General features: G+C 41.5%; 1 protein-coding gene across 6 annotated transcripts in view; it reads right to left on the bottom strand.

Moving 5' to 3' along the window:
- The window catches only part of PRDM6 (PR/SET domain 6), a 119,121-nt gene that overhangs the window by 81,618 nt on the left and 17,348 nt on the right, over positions 1-20,155 (bottom strand). Inside the window, exons 1-2 of one of the 6 annotated variants that reach the window (XM_081944441.1) lie at positions 16,705-16,824; positions 15,534-16,096 (exon numbers count right to left, since the gene is read on the bottom strand). In XM_081944441.1, coding sequence (XP_081800567.1) covers positions 15,534-16,086 — 553 coding nt within the window. In that variant the 5' untranslated portion in view covers positions 16,087-16,096; positions 16,705-16,824. Of the gene's footprint in view, positions 1-15,533; positions 16,277-16,420; positions 16,574-16,704; positions 16,825-20,155 lie in introns of those variants that run through there. The other 5 variants (XM_081944444.1, XM_081944439.1, XM_081944440.1 and 2 more) reach the window with 5 other exon arrangements.

Raw genomic sequence — 20,155 nt, 5'->3', positions numbered from 1 at the left:
GATTTATTTGGGACAAAGAATCACCCAAATTAAAGCTTTTCACACCCTGGGTTGCTTTATCAATTTTTGTATTATCTTTGACTCTAAAATGTTGCATTACTAATTTGCATGTACGAATGAATGTAGGTATGAAATTACATTTCTCCCCATTACTATTTCAGTTATGTAGGATTACAGTTAATATATAATGAAGCATAAATATTATGCCACAAAACAAGGACTTTTTAATATTGGAGTGGTCTTCAAAATGATTGCTCCAAAAAGGGTAATGGTAAAGAATTTTTAAAAACCATATGAAACCTTTTTATAATTCTCTTAGGCACTATATCCAGCAAAGCTGGTAGAACTATAGTTTTGCTAATTTATTATATTATGATTTTACTGTATGTGCTGTCATTATTATTCCTATTATTGATTTTGTATTGGCTTTCCTAGAATAGATTTCTATTAATTTGCAAGCTACACAAAGAGCTATGGTTTATTGGATGTCTTGGAAAGCAACAACTTAATAATTTTATTAATACAAAACACTGCTGAAACAAATGGACAACATCTTTATGTTACATTAAAATTTTAACTGAAAGAGAACTTTATACGTTTTTTTTTTCTATTTCAAGTCAATCGTTTCCACGTTCTTTGTATATTTTAAGTTCTGGACTCCCAAGAACATTGCTTATTCACAGAAATATATTTTTCAAATAAAATAACAATGAACTTCTTTGAATTAACTACAGTCCCTAGCATATTTTGGACATTAAAATACAATGAAAGGTTTCAAATGCTGTTCCAGAAATATATTCAAAAAGTAATGCTTGTTCTTTATTATTTACACAGCAATTCCTTTCACTCCAATAATTTTGCATCATATATATCTTGCAGCTAAAAATAAAACAAAAATATTCACCAGTTGGTTGGGGATTTGGTGGTCTATACCATAAATTTGGAATAAGTATGCATCCTGGAACCACAAGTAATAAACCTAGCCGAATTGACACAGTTTTCTTTCCTCCTGTGTCAAATAAATTTTAGTCAAGTTTAATGTTTCAGACAGCACAAAAATCCTTTCTATCCAACACGGTTATCAATTATATAACTAAAATCTACCCTCTATTCTGCTGTTGCTAAACTAGCAGCTACTATTTAGATTCAAAATCATTTTCCAATAAATTCTTCAAAAGGTGAATATAAATTTCATTTTCTTTACACTCATCTACATCAGCTATCTACAAACTTGCATCTTCAAATCTGTCATATTACAATTCCATCATACCCAGCCAACCTTCAGTAACTGGGTTGGTTGGGAATAAACTTGCACATTTGCAAAGACCCAGGTTAAGGAGCATATTATAGATCTAGAAAAAACATATACATTTTACATTGCAATTTGAATAATCCTATAAAAATAGGTTGTTTGAAAGCAGTAATAAGTTCTTGGTTTTTTGATGTCATTTTAGTTTCATATCCCTAAAATCCTGGTGACCTCAAGTTGAAAAGTATGAATGCCGAATCTACTTAAGTATACAAAAATAGGTATGGAATGCTATGGATCCCAATAGAAAATTCATTTGAAGATGTTCATGTTTTTCAATCAATATATTCATGATCCAAGTATTGAGTCAGATCAATTTCAAATGCAACATTCTTGACCCCCAAGCTCTGAAACCATTTACATCTATCCATAGTGCAAACAAACTCTTGCAACATTTCCCCCCTCCACCCATCATGTCCTCATCAATGCTATCATCATGTTCCATTCCAAGAGGAAGACAGGTTTGATTCATCCTCACCTGCCAGCATTGAAGAAATGTTTTCTTCCTTCATTTGACATAGTCAAGGGCAAACTCAAAGTGTGTAAAACTTGTTAGTCTTTGGAAGGAATTCAGGTATTGGGCAGATACTACAAAGACAATAGGGAAAGGACAGGATTCAACAGTGGAGACAACTACTTCATTTTGGTACAGTTTTCTGCTGACTCAAGGATAAGTAGATAGCAGTATAACTTGGTGGTGAGAAAAGACCCATAAACCAGGGTACTTACAAAAGATGGGTTCTTAACTCTAGAATGCAAAATGTATTTTCTTGGCCATTCTGCCCTTTCCTGATTAACAGAATTCTTTAAACATCAAAATAAAATGAAGTGGTGGACTTTCATAAATTTCCATAACTGGGGCCCATGACTTCACAAAAAAAGCCTTGTTAAGCATTTAAACTACAGATTGGTGGGTCTGACATCCTACACATCCTGCAGCCAACTGGAGGACAGGAGGGACAGGGAAAGATTAAACAGTCAAGGTTGTTGATTGTTTCCATTCCAACTAATTTATTGCATTTATATGTAATGTAGGAAAATTTATGTAGGAAAGAAATTATGATTAAACAAGTATTTTACTTTGCTGTACCTAATAATTATCATTCCTCTTCACAAATAAGTTTCATGTATAACCCTCTTTACATGTTGAACTACTTCAAGTTAGTTTAATTGTTGGCTTTGATGAACTTTAAATCGATTTAAATTCCAGACCAAGAAAATATACTTCTATCCTCAAGGCCTTGTGCCATTTATTCTTCAGGACAATTTTCAATCCACATCGATCAAGGCCGATGTTCAATCTTTTGAATTTAGACGACTCTCCCTGAATGGACTATGAACAGGCAAAATAAGTCCTGAAGCAAATGATACACACAACAGCCAACAGATATATGGAAGACCCCAGGCTTCCTTTCACTAGTACACAGCAGCTATATTGTCACTGCTGCCTGCTACCTTACATAGCTAGAAACACTTAGCCATTGAAAAGCTTTCTCTCTTGCCTGATGCCATGTTCTCGTCTCTCACAGTATTCCATGCAACTGCATAAAACCTAGTTACATGCCCTGTATGTACGAAAGATAGTTTGTCTATGAGCAGCCTCTGAGGATAAACTTAATCTGGATAATCAGGATATCTAGTGACCAGAGGTAGTATGCCCTTGGCTTTGCACTTGTAATTCCAGAAAGGAAGAAACTACAAAACTGTTTTTATTTATTATTCCTTTTTCAGAGACATTTGAACCAGATTCATACTACCTCTGGTCAGTAGATATCCTGATTACCCAAATTCAGCTTATGCCCAGAGTCTGCTCATAGACAAACTACCTTTCGTACATACAGTGCATGTAACCAGGTTTTGTACAGCAGCATGGAAGATCCATCAAGATCCTGATGGGGCAATCTTCCTGCATGCAATTTTTATAATTATAATGTATGGATCTTTTAGATATTTTCACTTGTAATCATAGGTGCCCTTGTATCTAATGTTAATTGCAATTTATATTAAGTATGAGCCTCAGTAATAGATGTTAGTTAGTTTTATAAATGTATTCTAACTTTGTTCAAAATGATTCCATTATCTACTAAGATAAATATAATTGACCAAGATAATAACTGCAATATATGCAAGTAAATATATTCCCATATGCAACAGAATCTACACATCTATTCAGAAGCAGTATTGCAGGTTTTATTTTTTTAAAGAAAAAGAGCGAGCAACCGTTGGGCTTTATTCTTATTATTTAGTAATAAGTCAGATAATTCCGCTAGCTAACATTTCTTCTTATTTTTTTTCATAATAATTCATAATAATTATTTTCATAGAACTGTTAATTCAAATATGACCCACCCCGTGTGTTTTGTAATATTTTTGCATAAGATGTGACTTGGATTGAATTAGATTTTTTAATACAATTAAACGACGTTAAAATGACCAAAAACAGGATAGAAACTTGGTATGTCTCAAGATATAGAATACGTATGGTCAAGATTTCAGTAACATTTCAGGGCAGACCCTTGATTCTAGAATAATTTGTTCCCTGCTGACAATCTTTTAGATGTGTAACCTCCTCCCAGCTTCCTGATTATTAATGGCTCTCTTGGAGACACCATGTCTACCAAGCAGCTTCAATTAAACGAAGCCAAAGCATCTTTTTGTTTTTTACTCTAACCATATAGTTTCAGGATCAAACTCTTATATTTAACATATAGTATCGCTCACATTTATGCACATGTGGTCTTCAAAACATCATATAAACATACAGTTCTGAGAGGGTTATACATACTCGTTCTAAACACAGTTTTGGAAACTTTTTTCTGAAGTGCTGCCCAAAAAGTAAAGATCAGCATTACAAATTAGAGAGAACAAATTGTAGACTACATGCCAAGGAGTATTTTCCATTGCTAGGAATAGATTTTACCTGGACAATTATGGAACTAAACTATATTAAAAAATTATCTGCTTAACTACTCAGTACCATTCTTGCTTAATGTTTTCCACTATTCATAATAAGGTACCATAAACAGAAAGACATTATTGTTGTGGACAAATTTAATATTCTATTAATTATAAATTATTACAAATGTTTTGATCGTTTGCATTGAATGCTATCTACCGCTACAGCTCTTGCGTAAAATTTATACAAGTGCATCTTGATCGCTTGCTATATGTATTATATTCCAAAAAGTTTCTGAAACCAATTAACGCAATTATTGTCAGGGTACATTTCTAATTTGATTTAAGAATAAATCTATTAACACTTCAGAACTGCTTCATGTTTTGCATGTTTTTGGGACATTTAACTGTCATGATTTAAATAATGTTTAAATGAACCTAATGCACAAATTACTTTTTCACCTTTTAAAGTTTAGCTGCAATTCTAACATTATTCGATTAAATTCATACATATAATAGATCTAATAAAATCAATAAGTGCATGTTAGCAACTTGTCCCATTTATTTTAACAATACTCTAAGTAACACAGTTTACATTTAATCATTGTTTACAGCTAAATCTCATTCAGACAAATGGATTATGTTTCTACTGAAAAGATTAGGAGTCAAGATTTAAGATACACTGAAATCAATTTACATTCAAATCAGAGGCACTGGATTCCTTTGGCATCAACAGAACTTGAACCAGAGGATAACTAGGTGAAGTCTATGAATTGTATGCTTAGAAGCAAAAAGCACTCTAGCATATTCCATGGGGAATATGATTAGAAACAATGCAGCTTTATATATTACCCTTAAATACTTTAGGCGCAAGACTATTTCATTAAAGTAAGTGTACCTGATAAAACCACAAATTCAACCATTTGTTTTCTCTAATGTGGATATTTATTCCATTTCAGGATAAATAATGTGCATGGCTATGGTTTACTTTTTTTTCTTTTTGCTAACATTGCACACATATAAAGCATTATCAGTTTTCGGATCCATTTACTAGAAATAAAGTATTCACCTATTAATTAATGTATGTTCTGCCAATACAAAAATTAATTTTTCCACTGCAAGGGAAAGAAAAGTAATCATATTTTTTTAAGAAATAAAGAAAAAAATAATTTTACAGAAGCAAACAACTAAGCCATTTAAATATTATTGAATATAAGAAACATCAGGAGGAAAAGGAAATATAGTTTGCAGCTTAACTAGTCATATTTTAAAGGGGGAAAAAATAAGAGAGCAACCCCCAAATCCTGAAAATATTTATATTGCATTTCATTCTGGTACATATGGAAGAAGTACCATTATTAACAGAACAAGTCTTTTAGAACATTGTTATTAGCGGTATAAAATATCCATATATAAGACTGTGTCTCATCTTTCTCTCAGAATTTATTGTTAAACTATGTTTATTTCAAGTACATCTAGTTTCAAGGGAGCACTCTTCAGACCTCTATTCATCAGTTTCTGAAAAACGATTTAATCATTATCATCAGTCTGAAAAAAAAATTGTCACAACAAATCAGATATAAATAAAATAACCAAAAATATTGATGCAAATACAGCAAAAATAAAACACAATTCAAATTGTTTAATAAGGGCATGTAGAACATACAAGTATCTTCCCATGAGTTACAAACATCAAGCGATGTATTTCATGTAAAAATCCTTATATATGAATTGGCTGTCTCTAATGTAAGCTTTCTAACAATTTGAGATTTTGTCTAAGATTATTGGAAAGAAATATCTGAAAATATTTTGAAATAATTCATATGACTTTTCTTTGACTCATTTCCGGCAGGTGAAATTTTATCTTTCTGACTAATGGGCAATTATTAATAACATTTTTATAGCGATCTACTTAAAAGGGAGAAATAAAAAGCACAATTTAGTGGATTAGAGATATTAGTGGTGGAGGTTTTTTGTTGATCAAATGTTATGGTTGGTTCTCCCCCTCTCCCCATTAATCAATTAATTTCCTGGGTATAACAAGCATTAGGCTTTCTCAATTGTGAGGGTTTGTGAAGGGCAACCATTTTTTAAAATGCACACCGCTATACTGAATATTATTCTTCAAACGTAATAATGAACTCAACAAAAAGTGTATATTCAAGTATTTAGGCTTTTAAAAATCCTAAGGACACATAGCTGGAACTTTTACTGAACTCAGTTAAAACTTTTTCTAGTAACTTTTGCCATAGCTTTAAACATATAATACATACATTATCTTTCCTACAGAATAGCGCTCACAACAACCGTTTTACAATAAGAATATTCTCTCAATACTAGAAAACCTACACATGATAGTGTGTTTATATTCAAATCTAAATGCTTATTTATTAAATTTGATTTCAATAGAAAGTTTAGTTCTGTGTACTGTTTCTATTCTTGTCTGTACTGTCTACAGTATCTATTCCTCTTCTTCCTTGTCTCAAATACGGTAATTGGTGTTGTTTGAACATTCAACCTTACCCTCGTATAAATCTAAGTATATTGGTGCCAAAAGATTAAAAGTGAAAAACTAGAAGTCTTAATCTCTCAGTCTTAAGTAGATATATTACAGCCCAACAACCATTTAAAAGAAAGATCTATGTTGTTGCTATGCCAGGTGCCTACAACTCAGTAAATCTAAAAGAGTTTGATATGCAAACTTCTGCCTTGCAGCTGAGCTTCGGTGACAACCATACACTGATTTCACACGTGACACTAAAAACCAAGCCAGAGATTCTCTCATGTTATAACTGCTGTTAAAACCTTGCTAACACTAAATAGAAACGGCAAGCCAATAAGTTTTAAAGTATTACATTTTAAAATCTAACATATATTGTAGTCAGCGTAAATGTTATGCCCAGCGCATTAAACTAAAATAGTCCTAATCCAAAATTTAACATCCAACATATTTATTTCATTTTAAGTACATTTAATGAGGTAGAGAGATTTAACATCATCATAAATAAAGCAACATTTTTAGCTACTTAGATGAATTTCTATCTCACCAAATCTTTCAAAATGACACATAACAGGCAGCTTTGAAGTATCTAAACAGGTTGTTAACAAAAGATATCTATTTAATAGTAGGAAATATATGTAGCTTGGGCTTAGCTATATCTTACTTATACAAGAAGATACTAATGAAACAATCTCAAGTTGTTCAAAGTATTTCATATAAATTAGCTTTATACAATGTCTCCCAAATATTCAGTTAGATTATTTATCTGTGGGGGGAAGTGCTGTTAAAACTGAGGAGCTGCCATTTGGAATCCCTTCTGAAATTCCCAGTATTTTTAGGCAGAACAGCATTACAATCAAGAATATAGGTTTTAATGACTGAATGAAAGTATGGTATTTGCATTATACAAAGCAATATGTGGGCCATCCCAGAAAATGAATTTGTTGTGGATCTGCTCTCTGGATCAGCTCATCCCATCCTGGAACTCTTCAGATGTTTCAGCTGAAGTTCTTAGCAATGTCTTACTTAGCATGTAATGGATGGTATTAAAGAAGTTTAACTGGATTTAAGAATGGAAGCAAAGGGAGAGGGAGGGAAGGGAGAGGAGAAAAGAAATAGACAGAGAGAGAGAAGGAAGGAAGGAATGAAGAGAGAGAGAGAGAGAGATTGGGGCATAGATGTGGCAATTTAATCGCTAGAAGAACTACACTTTGGCCAAAAGTACTTAGCTGTAGTGTAGCATCTCATCTTCCAGGCAATGTTAATCCCCATCAGTAGCGTTGTTCTAGTCTCAAGGCTGATCTCACCCTTTTATCCATTCTAAAATATCATAAAATATTTTTGAAAGATGTAAAGAAGATGGTAAAAGGCAATTGCACATTTTCAGTTTGGCCCAAGCAGACATTTTTATTTCTTTTCGCTGAACGTATCTGTTTATTCATAGTTTCAGCTATTGCACGTAGACGTTTATTTATGAAATTAGAGTGGGGAAAGTATCCAAGCTACTTTTTAATAGTATGATCCTAAGAATGATATAGATAAAAAGGAATGCTAACATTTGCCAGGATTGGTCCAAAGAAATAAGAAAAATTAAACCAGCCCAAATCTGCAATTCTATATGGTCATTACCTACAGTAGACACCTGTTAGCCTTCTCTTTTGCCAGTTCCTTAAACTGATAATATGGAACATATTCCAGACAGTTTTGCCAAATCATTTTGGTAAGATGAATAAAGATGTCTCCTGCTCCATTTTAATAAAGTTGCTTGAAGAGAGCGCTAAAGAATGTCATATGAGATGCTATGCTCAAAGCTGCATCAATTTTAGCATTTTCAAACTCTTTTGGTATTGCACTTTTCTGTACAACCTAGATCCTCAGACATGGTTGCATTATAGTTATACAATTGCATTAATCTAATTTGTACCAACATATAATTGTACCTCGAGTATTTGCATCTTGGTTTGAATAGCAAAGAGATTTTGGTCCTTGGAGCAATTACTCAGAAAAAGTTTTAGAAATATCTTGTGAGATGCAATTAGATTTTCCTGCACATGAGTTAGTTATTTGAATCCTCTTCCTAAATATTAATACTAATATAGTTGCTACTAATCATGTTATAAATAAACCTTAATTATTAAATTTCAGGCCTATAACCTAAAATTTTATGTAAGATATGTAAGTTATATAAATCATTACATAATTCAAACCGACTTTGTGTTTTGGGGTCATATAGGCATCTCTTTCTCTCTCAACGATTTACAGGATTTTGTAGCAAAAACAGCCCTTGTTGTGGCAATATAAAAATGTATCAAAGCAGGTGTGGACTAACCCTTGAAAATATTAGCGACAAAACAGCTTTAGTGCAGTTTGAATCTGTAATCAACACATTGAGAAATAATAACAGCAATGGTGATTATTAATAAAAGCAGTAACCCCAAGTCACAAATCAACCTTGAATTTTCACTTGAAGCACAACTAATCAGGCTCAGGCTGAAGATAGCCTACTTCAGATACATTATGGGAAGACCCAGCTCAGCTCCCTGAGAAGGCTTTGAAGTTGTGAATGGTGGAAGGAAAGAGAAGAAGACAACTAGCAACAAGATGGACTCAGTTACAGTGGTGATGGGCACGGCATTGAAATACTGAAAGGCCATGTTAGGGATAGATGATAATGAAGAAAATGTATAGGTAAGAGTCAACAATGTATTGATGGCATGTTTTCATCACTACCATCACTGTTTCAAGTAAACTTATGTCTTTTTTTTTCCAGAGACAAAAACAGCCAAATGCATCTTAGTTACCCAACCCAATAAAGGTGACCCAGAAAGGCCTTCTTGCCATCTAATGGGAATCCCTGATGCCCTTGAATTCTGCAACTTTTTTCTCCAAGTGGAGCCCAAGTCCCCAAACTTTAAGACCAAGTGGAAAGTAAGCCACACTTTCACTTGCTTTTCCCCAAGTTCTCCCGCTCCAGCGGCCTTCATCCCAGAGAAGAGCAGGCAAGGAGGGGGCCGCCCTGCTCCTCTCTTCTCTTTGCTTGCCTGCCTCCCTCCACACTTGGATTTCCCACCTGGCGGCAGGTGACTACCCCCCCCAGCCTCGCCCCCTCTCTGGGGGCCTGACTGATGAGCCACAGACAGGCACATTAGAGTCACCTCCTGAGCCCAGTCTCCAGCCAGCCTCATTGATTGCCACCCAACTGAGGGGAGGGAGGAGGGCAGCCACGCGCATCTGCCTCGGAGTAAGGAAATGCGCAGAGATTGAGAAGGCGGAAAGCTCAGGGAATCGGCAGAAGAAGAAAGGAAGCGATCGACTGCCCGACAGGATCTGGAAGCTGTTTGATGAATCTTTTCCTCCACCGTGACCATTCCCTACATTTCTTCCACTCTAAGAGACCCCCCAATAAACCCAGTAGGACTTCTGCAAAAAAAACCACCCTGCATTAGCCTGGGGTTGGTTGCACCTTCGAATGTACACATCTTTCCATCCACACACTCATTAAATTGAGTGTCTGATTCGGTCAGATTAAGAGTAGAAAGAAAATAGGCACCTCTCTCTCTCTCTCTCTCCCTCCCTCTCTCTCTCTCTCTCTCTCTCTCTCTCACTCCTCCTCCTCCTCCTCCTCCTTCTCTCCCTCCCTCCCTCCCTCCTCCTTTCCTCCTCTCTCTCTCCATCTCTTGTTTTGCAAAGCAAATGATAAAATAAAATAAATCCAGGGTTTTGTGGGTAGAATAATTGAAAAGACAAGATTGTTCAGTCTGGGACAAGTTTGAACTGCTACAGGCTTTTGCATACATACATACATACATACATACATACATACATACATACATACACACACACACACACACACACACACACACAGAGTATATTCCTTCGATCGTGTGTAGGAAGGAATTAAATTTCAGTGTCAAGTATCAGAAGGTTAGGAGAATATTGTGTGTAGATAAACCTTGCCCCTGGGGAAGCCCCATACACAATGTGGAGATGATGAATGGGCATTGGGAGAAGAGATCGAAGCGAGGGCCGTCTTACCTCAACTCTCTCCTACAAAACTATAGGGCAATTAATTGTGCCTTGTCCCCTCATCCTTCATCTCCTTGTGGCACATATCGATGGAGATTACTGCTGATGGACCATTTTATCACCTTAAATAAACAGTCACCACCTCTTCTAACCTCAATCTAATATACGCGAGTCCTCCTCGTAAAAGGTGCCGCTCTTGATGGGGGAGAAAACAGAAGGCTGGAAAAAATAGCTACAGCACGTTGAAGATATGATGGCAATTGAGGGAAACATATGCACCGTAGAGAGATATATACGACGAGGTTTAACCCCAAGAGGCTCCTGTTCGCCCCCCCCCCCTTGCCCGCTAGGCTAGGAGTGTGGCAAAAGACGTTGGTCAGACAGACGGCTAAATGCGCGGAAGGGGGCGCGCTGTTGAACCTGCCGGCTCGTTTCACACGTTGCACAGCGCGGCGAGGGGCAGAAACGTCCCTTCTTTTGTTTTTCAACCTCCGGAGGGGAAGGGCAGGGAGGGAGCAAAGATGCGCTTGAAAACGACTTTCAAGAGCATCAAAGCAGGAATTGGGAGGCAGTTGTAAAGGCGCGTTGTCTCTTTAGCTCTGCCTTAATTAAGGAATTTCAACTCCATTCTCAGTTTAAGAACGGAAAGGTGGGTGGCTTTCTTGGACTTATAGTAATCAGTAAGCAACTTAAAGGTGGGGCAGAAATAATTGCGCTGGGTCAAAAATGTTTTTGTCTGAGTTTATTGCTTATTAGCAAATCTTAGGATAGGAAACCTTCCACTTCCTAAAAGCACCGAACTCGCGTAGACGCCGTGAAAGAGAAAAGGACCTGAATTCTGTTCATCTCCAGCAAAACCGCCCTTACTCAGAAACTTTGGGATGCATTGAACCTTTTGCAACGTCGTTTATTTCACCGAATCCATTCCACTCCCAATTCTCTCCATGGGCTGGGATCGCCGTGCTAGAATATTTCTGCTAGAAACAGCAAACCTTCGGTGTTTGAAAAAAATAAATAAATAAAAATCAATCTGTCCGAGCAATATCTTCTCCACGTTAACCTCAAATTAATTTATGTCAAGAACTGGAAATTCCTAAGTGCCCAAGGCAGCAGTCAAGTGTCTATTTATCTGGAAGTCGATGTATAAGTGAAGTAATGACGGTTTAGGTTTTTTCCTTTAAGTGTGAAATTGTAAATGAGCTGCTATTCGTGTTATGAAATCATTGCCACGCAGCAAAAACAAATGCCTCACAACAGAAACCTATGAAGTTACATGCCATCATGCCATTCTCAATTTCATATATTAATGTCAATAATAATAAATAGCATGATATTATAATGGATAGTGATGATATGGGTGATATAATGAGTATGTTAACTAGTATTAATCTAGAATGGAGAACTGCAACTTTTCCCTCTGCTTGCACTACAGACTTAATTAAAATTTAGCATCCCAGCTTGTATTTTGCCTGGAAAGCATTTAAGCTGAATAGTGTTACTGACAGCTGGATTTGTATCCTAATTAAGCGAAATATTGGAACTCAACTCAACTCATTAGGGCTTAGACTCCATCCATGGAGTAAAGAGCCACTAAAATTAGTAAATGTGTTTTGGGTAAGAGTGCTAAATGACAATCCAATAACTTGCTTTAACTGGGCTAAGGATGACCAAAAAAAGTGCTTTGCAACAGTCAGGACAAGATTAATGGTGGGGAATAGGGCAAGCAAATGAAGGCACCATCAACACGCAGAAGCCCTTGTGTTAGAGACTAGACTAGCCCCCCTCTCCCAAAATTTCTGACTTTTTGACCCAGGACTTCTAAATGCCTAACTAGGTTTTTATTTAGATACATTCTCCAGTCCCTGCTAGAAACCTGGGTAGTTTGAGAAGTATTCAATAGAACTCGTGTGTTGCGCTTGCTACTAAATGGAGCGATTGGCACCTACGTCCAAGCGTTTTTGTTCCGAGCAATGGGCACATTCGAACAGGACCGGACAGGACGCGAAATGGAGGAAACAAAACAGCGAAACAAAAAAAAAAGGAGCTTCATTCATTTGGGCACCGGAAGGACCGGTGGCGGGAGGAGGTGAAGGAGAAAGAGAGGGGAGCTCTCGGCTGTAGTACATCTACTCTAGCGCCCTTCGCGGCAAGGTGCCCCCTCCCCAAGTTAGGTTCCTTCAAAGAACAAGCGCCAGCTCCTTCGCAGCAGATCGCATTTTCAGCCACAGTAGAGACGGACCACACCGCCCAGTCTTGCTCCAGTCTTTTGACGGTGCCTAGACGCCCCAGTCTTTTGATGGGACACCCCCCCCCCAGTTTTTTGATGGTCCCTAGTCTCCAGCCGGAGAAAGGATTTGGGACCCTCTCGGACTACACGGAACAGACATACCCGGCGACAAAGTTGTGGTCGCGGAGAATGAGGAGTGGGGAGCTCGAGGTCCGAGTATCGACGGCCCGATCCGTCAGCAGCCTCAGCTCTAAGACTTGGCCCAATGATCTGAAGGAAGTCCTTTCGGCATACAGACATTTTCAGGGAGGGAAAGAGAAGGGCCGGGATGAAGCCGAGGTTCGGGTTCAAGGGACGGGGGAGGGCCGGAATGGGTTGGCGCGGACTGGGTCTGGAGCCTAAACCCGGCCCACGTGTGGTGCTGAGCTCCACTGCCTAGATCGAGCCACCCTTTGGAGCGACCGAAGGCCACCTGGCGGCTCTCTGGGAAGAATGGCGCGACTTTAGAAAAAAAAACAACCTTAATTCTGGACAAAAAGAGAAGAGAAGCCAGTTCGATCCCAGGGAGCGGCTTTTCTTTTCTTTTTTTTCTTTTAAATCCATCATCTTGCTCTTTAGAAGCCCCTTTCTCTCTCGAATTACCGATTTCGGTTTGCGAGAAGTAAAGCCACGGTATCTACGCTGGCAATTAAAAGCGCCTCTCGGAGTTTCTTAATTTATGACGCCAATAATTTATGGGGTCGCTTCCTCGCGCTAACCTCCCTGCACTTCTTGGGGGAAAGCACTCGCTGCACCATCAGGGGATACGCAACAAGCCAGGATCGGAAGATGAATCTCTGAGAAATGCTGGAAACGGATCCAAACTGACGCCTCGCTTTCAGAGGAGGCGTCAGTAAAAAGAGAAAGGCTAAGATTACAATATTCCATTGAGTGCGGGAGAAGAAAAAGATCTAGCACTGTGCTCTTCTCCTCTTCCTAAATTTAGAGTAAATATAGGTCGGATTTGGCTCACTCCGCACTGCGAAGCCCTATGCAACCTGGGGTTTACTTCCAAGTAGACTGTTTCAATTCTCTGACCTCGAAAGACATTTACTTTTATGTAAATTCAATTCTAATACAACTTTGTTAATACAATAAGCTATATAGGAAATGTATGTAACTTTGGAAATGAAGTTTTCGTTTCGAGTGCAAATATCTGTTTGAGTGATTGCTACTTTTCTGTCCCACCAACTTGGCTTTTAAACCATAATTTTAAAAACTAAATTGATTAGGTTTCTAATGCTGAAATTAAAGTATTCTTACTCAGGCTTTACATGGATTCTTCTGCCACACAGATCTATACCCATTCAAGCCCCAAATAAAATTAATTACTCTCCTAACATTTGCATTTGTTTCCATGGAAATACAGTGAAGGTGTAAATCGTACAGTTTGAAGCAAAATGTTTCACTGGACTGAAGAACAACTAACTTAAAATACTACAGATAAGAAGAAAGGAAACCTACAACTCGATTGCACTTTCTCTTGTATATTTTTTCACATATTATTTATAGGCTTTCATTATGTTGTCATTTAAGATAACTAAAAAGATTTTTAAATTTTTTAAAAAGCCATCCGTAGTGCAAGCAAATGCAGCACAAATCACAATTCTGGGGGGAAAAGGTGTTCTGTCAAAATCTGTATTTTAGGAGGTGGGGGAGAAAATCTATCAAAAAAGAATTCACCCTTGTTTTCTGCAAAATAAATACTACTCCTTTAATTTAAAATTTGAAATTCCTATTGAGTTTTGAGCCTCAATTATACTTTTGACATTTATACTTTTGAAAACTAACTGCCTATAAAACGGCTTGGACACTAAGTGAGGAAAACTCAGAAAACCTTGATGTTAAATGAAAGGAGCAACAGTGAAAGGTATATGATATTTCCAAACAAGACCATGAAAAAAGTAAAACTTCTTCCTCCTTGACTGTATTATCGATGTCTTTAGTCTTTCCAACTCTCTTGCTACACCATTAAGAAGAAAACCTTGAAAGTAAATAAAATTAAATTAAACCACTCATTTTCAAGAAAGTTACAGTAAGGTAAAGCTTTGATAAACAACCTACCAGGGGATAACTATGTTTTCCAGAGAACACTTGTGGCAAAAAAATGTTGTCCAAGATTTAATTTAAGCTTACTTCTTTAGTTCATGAAACTTTGGAACAGGGAGTCCCGCTGCTGCGGTGAACAGGGAGCCCTGCAAAATGCAAAGCTGGTAGCTTTTTTCGGACCCGCTCAATTTAAAATAAACCGTAGGCATATTTGAGATACCTGGGAGATTTAGTCCCATGCCTCTCATTTAAGAGGGGACTTGGGGTGGTCCTCTACGCTAGCGATTCTGATTGTGATCTTGCTGCCTGCAATTCCCTACCAGCCGATTCGCACAAAATCGGCAAATTGATTCCGGAGTAAAAACTTGTGCAAGTTTGCCACAGAGCTCGGTGTGTGGAGGAACAAATTCGGATGGGAGGAGGCCTCAAAGCACTTGAGAAAAGAAAGGGCCCCATCCATGCCTAGAGAAAACTCTGTGGGTACGTACGATTGTTGGGATCCCCGGTGTGCTGGTTGAGGGGAATGATCTCCATGCGCTGTTGCCCGTAGAGGTAATAGTCCAGTTCTTCGGCCGTGCAGCGAAACCTGGACGCCGCCCTCTCGCTGCACTTGGCCAGGCTGCCGCCGCCGCCCCCTCCCAAGTCCTTGGTCTGCAAGAGCGAGACCGGCGCTCCCGTCGTGGGATCGGAGCTTTGGATCGGTCCAAAGACAGGGATCTGCGCCATCGGCAGCGAAGTCAAGCTGGCCAGGGAGGCGACGGCGCACGAAGATGGGGCGGACGAAGGAGTGGAAGAAGAGGAGGACGAGGACGAGGACGACGAGGAGGACGAGGAGGCGGACGAAGAGAGAGAGGCCGGGAGCTGTCGGAGGTTGTCACAGGTTGGGTCGAGGACTCTTTCGGGCGCCTGGAGAGGGTGGCCCAGCAGCCCCGCGCCGCCTTTCAGTTGGCTGCTGGGTGGGAAAAGCTGCTGCCAGTGTTGGAGGTAAGCCGGGTCCACCTTGAGGAAAGCTGATCCGCCGGGGTCGCCGGACTTCAGCATCTCTGCGAGCCTAAGGGGGTGGGGGAGGGAAAGCTGAGAGGTTCTGCCGGGATTTTGGTCACCCAGGTGGGTCTCAGTCCACTAGGCAAGTGCGGGCAGGAGAGAAGCGTGGCTCTTTTACTGAGCGCCTACCCGAGATTTTCCCCAGGCGCAGAGCCTGACAGGGCAGAATCCCCCTTCCCAAATGTCACGGGGGGAGGAAAGGGGGGAGGAGCCCGGGGGCTTTGACCTCTCTCCTCTCCCCCACCTTCACCCCAAAACTTCCCCCTCCTCTGGGTTGCAGTTGTCCGCTTTATTCCCGCCGTCTTTTCCGCCGCCCTTCCGCGCATCCTACCTCATCCCTCGACCCGACCTCTTCCCTTCCAACCAAGAGAGGCCACCCTCGCTCCTCCCCCCCCCCATCCGAAAGGGGAAGAGGGGGAAGGCTCCGAACCAGCGAATCTCCAGGCAAGCAAGGAAACCCCTGGCCAGCTCCGCAGCGTCCAGGCGAGAAAGTTGCCTGGCGGGAAGCAAACTTCCTCCGATCGCGGTCAGGAAGTCCAGCGGCCGGATGGTCAAAGGCAACCCCCCACCCCGCCCCGCCTGGGGATGCCGGCTGCCGGGCCTCTCCTGCTGTACCTGAGCTGCGCGAAGGAGGAGGAGAAACTCTCCGAGGTCCAAAAGAGGCGAAAAGAAGGAAGGAGCTCGATTTCCGACCACCTGGGCCGGGAGGGAGACGAGAAGCAATGGAAGCTGGAGGGGGGGGCGGTTAACCCGGCAAGGGAGAGTCCGGCTGGGCTCTGGGCTGGCTCAGCGCGCTCTTGGCTGTGGTTGCTCGGCGGAGGCGGCAGGGCTCCGCGCAGTTCAGCCAGCTGCTGGCCGCCTTTGGGCGAGACACGTGGGTTTGACGACAGCACCAAACACGAACGCGGGGAGGGGGGACAGTGGAGGGGGGGAGGGAGAAAGTGCCGGATCTGGGATCGAGAAGCCCGCGATCCTTTCCCAGCCCTCCTCCCCTCTATCGACCCCCCCAAAAGGCCCGCACAAAGACGCGCGTGCGCGCGCATCCATCCCGCTTCGGGTGGGTTGGGGGAGGAGGGGGGGGGAAGCGGCTGAAGTTGCGAGCGTGCGGAGCCGAAAGGGAAAAGGCTGCCGCCGTTTTTCCTTCGCAAGTTCCCGAGGTGGAAGCCGGGGAGGCGGCCACGCGGACGGCACGCGGAGGTGCTGGAGGCCGTTCGGCCGCCGGCGGGGATTTTCTCGGCTCCGGAAAGAGAGCCAGATGTCCCGGCGCGAAGCCCTGCAAGAGCCCGCGATCCGCCCAAAAGAGGATCTCGTGGAGAACGAAATCGCCCCGAGTAGCAAAAGCGGATCCGTTGGGGCTTGTGAAAGGGCCGTTTCGCGGCTCGATGGGGCGTCAGAGAGGAGATGATGGCGCCTTTGGCCTTGGACTCCCCGCCTCCCCCCTGACCCCACTCCCGCTTTTAGACCTTCAGCTAAGGTCACGTTCCCCTTTGAAACCATTCAGACAATTTGCTTGTTTTCTCATATTCGGTTGCCCAATAAGAGCTGGAGATCCGCACCTCGGCCGAGCCTTCAAGTCGAGGTTGCCCCCCACCCCTCAGGCTAAGCTTTGGGCACGGCCACTTATTTTGCTCCAAAGAAACCTGGGTTACTTTTCCCAAATGGTGTGTGTGTGTGTGACTACCTCAGTGTTGTCTGTATGGACGCCCCCACCCCCCGTAATATTTCCCACCAGGAACCCAGGAATCTAAGAAAGGGAAGATTGGAAGCCCTTGGAGAAGCGCTTTCGCTCCTTTGCCCACGAATAAATGGGAACCCGACGGTCGTATCTAATTGGGCGTGGAGAAGGGGGCAATTGGATTATAAATAGGTTCGCGCCTTTCCCTTCGAGTCAGGTTGGTGAAATATAAGATTGGAGGCAATCGCTGGTAATCGGACTCAATTATCCAGCCTTATAATTCCAGCCGTACTGAATTCTGTTCTAGAAAATGGCCGGGCAGCTTCCACAAAACCGGGCAAGACTTTCCCTTGCAGGCAATTAATTGGTTTAACGATGGGCAGTAATTAACCAGAAGTAAATTAACCTTTCTCTCCTGCGCAATGCCGTTCTCACAGCCCTTCTCACCCTAGAATCCTCTTCATAAATCCATTTTTTTTTATTTTTTTGCGCGCAACTGGTTCTCTGCCTTTTGTCGACTTGGCTCTTTTGGAGGGAGCCTGGGAATTCTGACGTTGTTTAGTTTCTGCCTGTGTCTTAAGGAAGGGCATTTTCACACAAATCTGAACGGAACAGTTCGGGCTCAAAGCGAAAAGAAATGTTTTGACTTGAGATCTTGTGACAAGGTCATCCATCTTTTTTTCTTTCTTCCCCGGGATAGATTGATAACACCTCTAAGTTAAAGGCAAAACATCCGCCAAGGAGGCGGGCGAGGGAAAGGATCCACCAGGTCTCTTCTGGAGTGCCAAACCCATTCGGGAGAGATCAAAGGGATCTCTCTAGCCTTCTCATTGCCTTTGAGTCATTGGGGGTGTTCGGGATAACGATTCCTCACTGCTGCTTCTCCGGCTGTCGCCTTTTAAAGATACTGACTTCTAGTATCGCTGTTTGCAGCATCGGAGAATAGACCTTCTAAAGAAGTTTTAGATCAATGGGAAAAGGGACAAACTAGAGAGCGAAGCCGAAGGCGAGCTCTATTAAAGAACCCGACACGGTTCTTTCCTCGACGTCTGAGAGCTCACGATCCTAGAGGGTCGTGTGAATTAAAAATTAAATTGAGGCGTCAACTTCAACCCATTCGAAAGCAAGAGTCCAAGTCCACCTCTACGGTCCCTATTACAAACCTCTTGTTTTATTTATGCCCTCGCCCCGCCCCTTCCAATAGAACCACGATTTTTAAAAAAATACGCCAGGAAACCAACCCGAACTTGGAAGGGGTCCCGGAAAGAGGGTCAGGCGAGAGAAGAGAAGGCAATAGCTCCAATTTGGCTCCCAGGTTAAGCCCTAGAACCAGAGAATCGAAGCCGGATGTTGGTCGGCACCAAGTTCTTTGCAAGCGAAAGTCTCAATCGAACCGTTTAGGGGAAGGAAAAAGCGCTGGAAGAAAATCCGCGATCCAACCTGAACGTAGAAGGATAACTGCCAGATTTACCGGTGTGTCCCCTTTCCCTCCCCACCCCCAACTACGCTCAATTCTCCCCAACCCCCGGCCTGCAGAGGCGCGGATCTTTCTTCCCACCTTCTGATGGCTGTTGTTAAAAAAACAAAACAAAAAACTCCAAGGCCGTCTCTGAGCTACCAACTTTTCCCACACCCCTTACTCTGAGCCCTTCGTTAGGCAAGCTGGCGAGCGACCTCGAACGGAGAAAAAGCCGGGAAGGTCCTTCCTTTTTCCTATTCTACTTTCCCTTCAAAGCGGTCTGGATCTCGGCTTCAACAGAAGCTAAACAACGTCCGCTAAGAACTGGGGAGGCAATGGGTCAAGGCGTCTCAAGGGTCTGGGTGGAAGATGGAGCAACTGCTCTGGTCAAGCGTGACAGGGTGGCTGGGTGGGACACTGGACCTCCGGAAAAAAACAGTCGCCGGAGCCAAAGTGCGGCCCGGGAATGACTCCTTTCTTTGCTCCTGTCAAGTCAAGGCCACCCTCAGTTAAGTCTTACTTTTCTTTTTGGCTTTTCATGAGCCTCATTTTAAGCTTTTGGGCTTTATTCCTTTTTGCTGGTTTTCAGATAGCGGCTTCTGGGTTTACAGAGGTCGTGATGAAGACCTCTCTCCGTCCCTCTTTTCCCCCCCCCCATCCCCTCGCACCCCCCCCCCCCGGCTGCAGATTTAGTATTCCGGCCCAGGCACACTCCCACCCCTCCCCGCCCCTCGCGTTTTCATCGGGTTTTCTTTTTGTTTTCTTTTTTTAATGATTATTATTTATAGGGCGAACGGAGAAACAAATCACATCGACTCTCTCGAAAGCGATCGCACACTTTTGATTTAAAAAAAAATCCACTGCCCACACCAAATCGATTTGCGAATATTTGTTAGGAATCCATTCCCAGAGAAATAAATAAGGAAAGGCGA

Source organism: Natrix helvetica (genome assembly GCF_964273705.1).
Source record: "Natrix helvetica genome assembly, chromosome: 2".
NCBI lineage: Eukaryota > Metazoa > Chordata > Lepidosauria > Squamata > Natricidae > Natrix > Natrix helvetica.
Note: the sequence above shows the minus strand (reverse complement) of the source record. Positions and strands in the feature narration are given on the sequence as shown.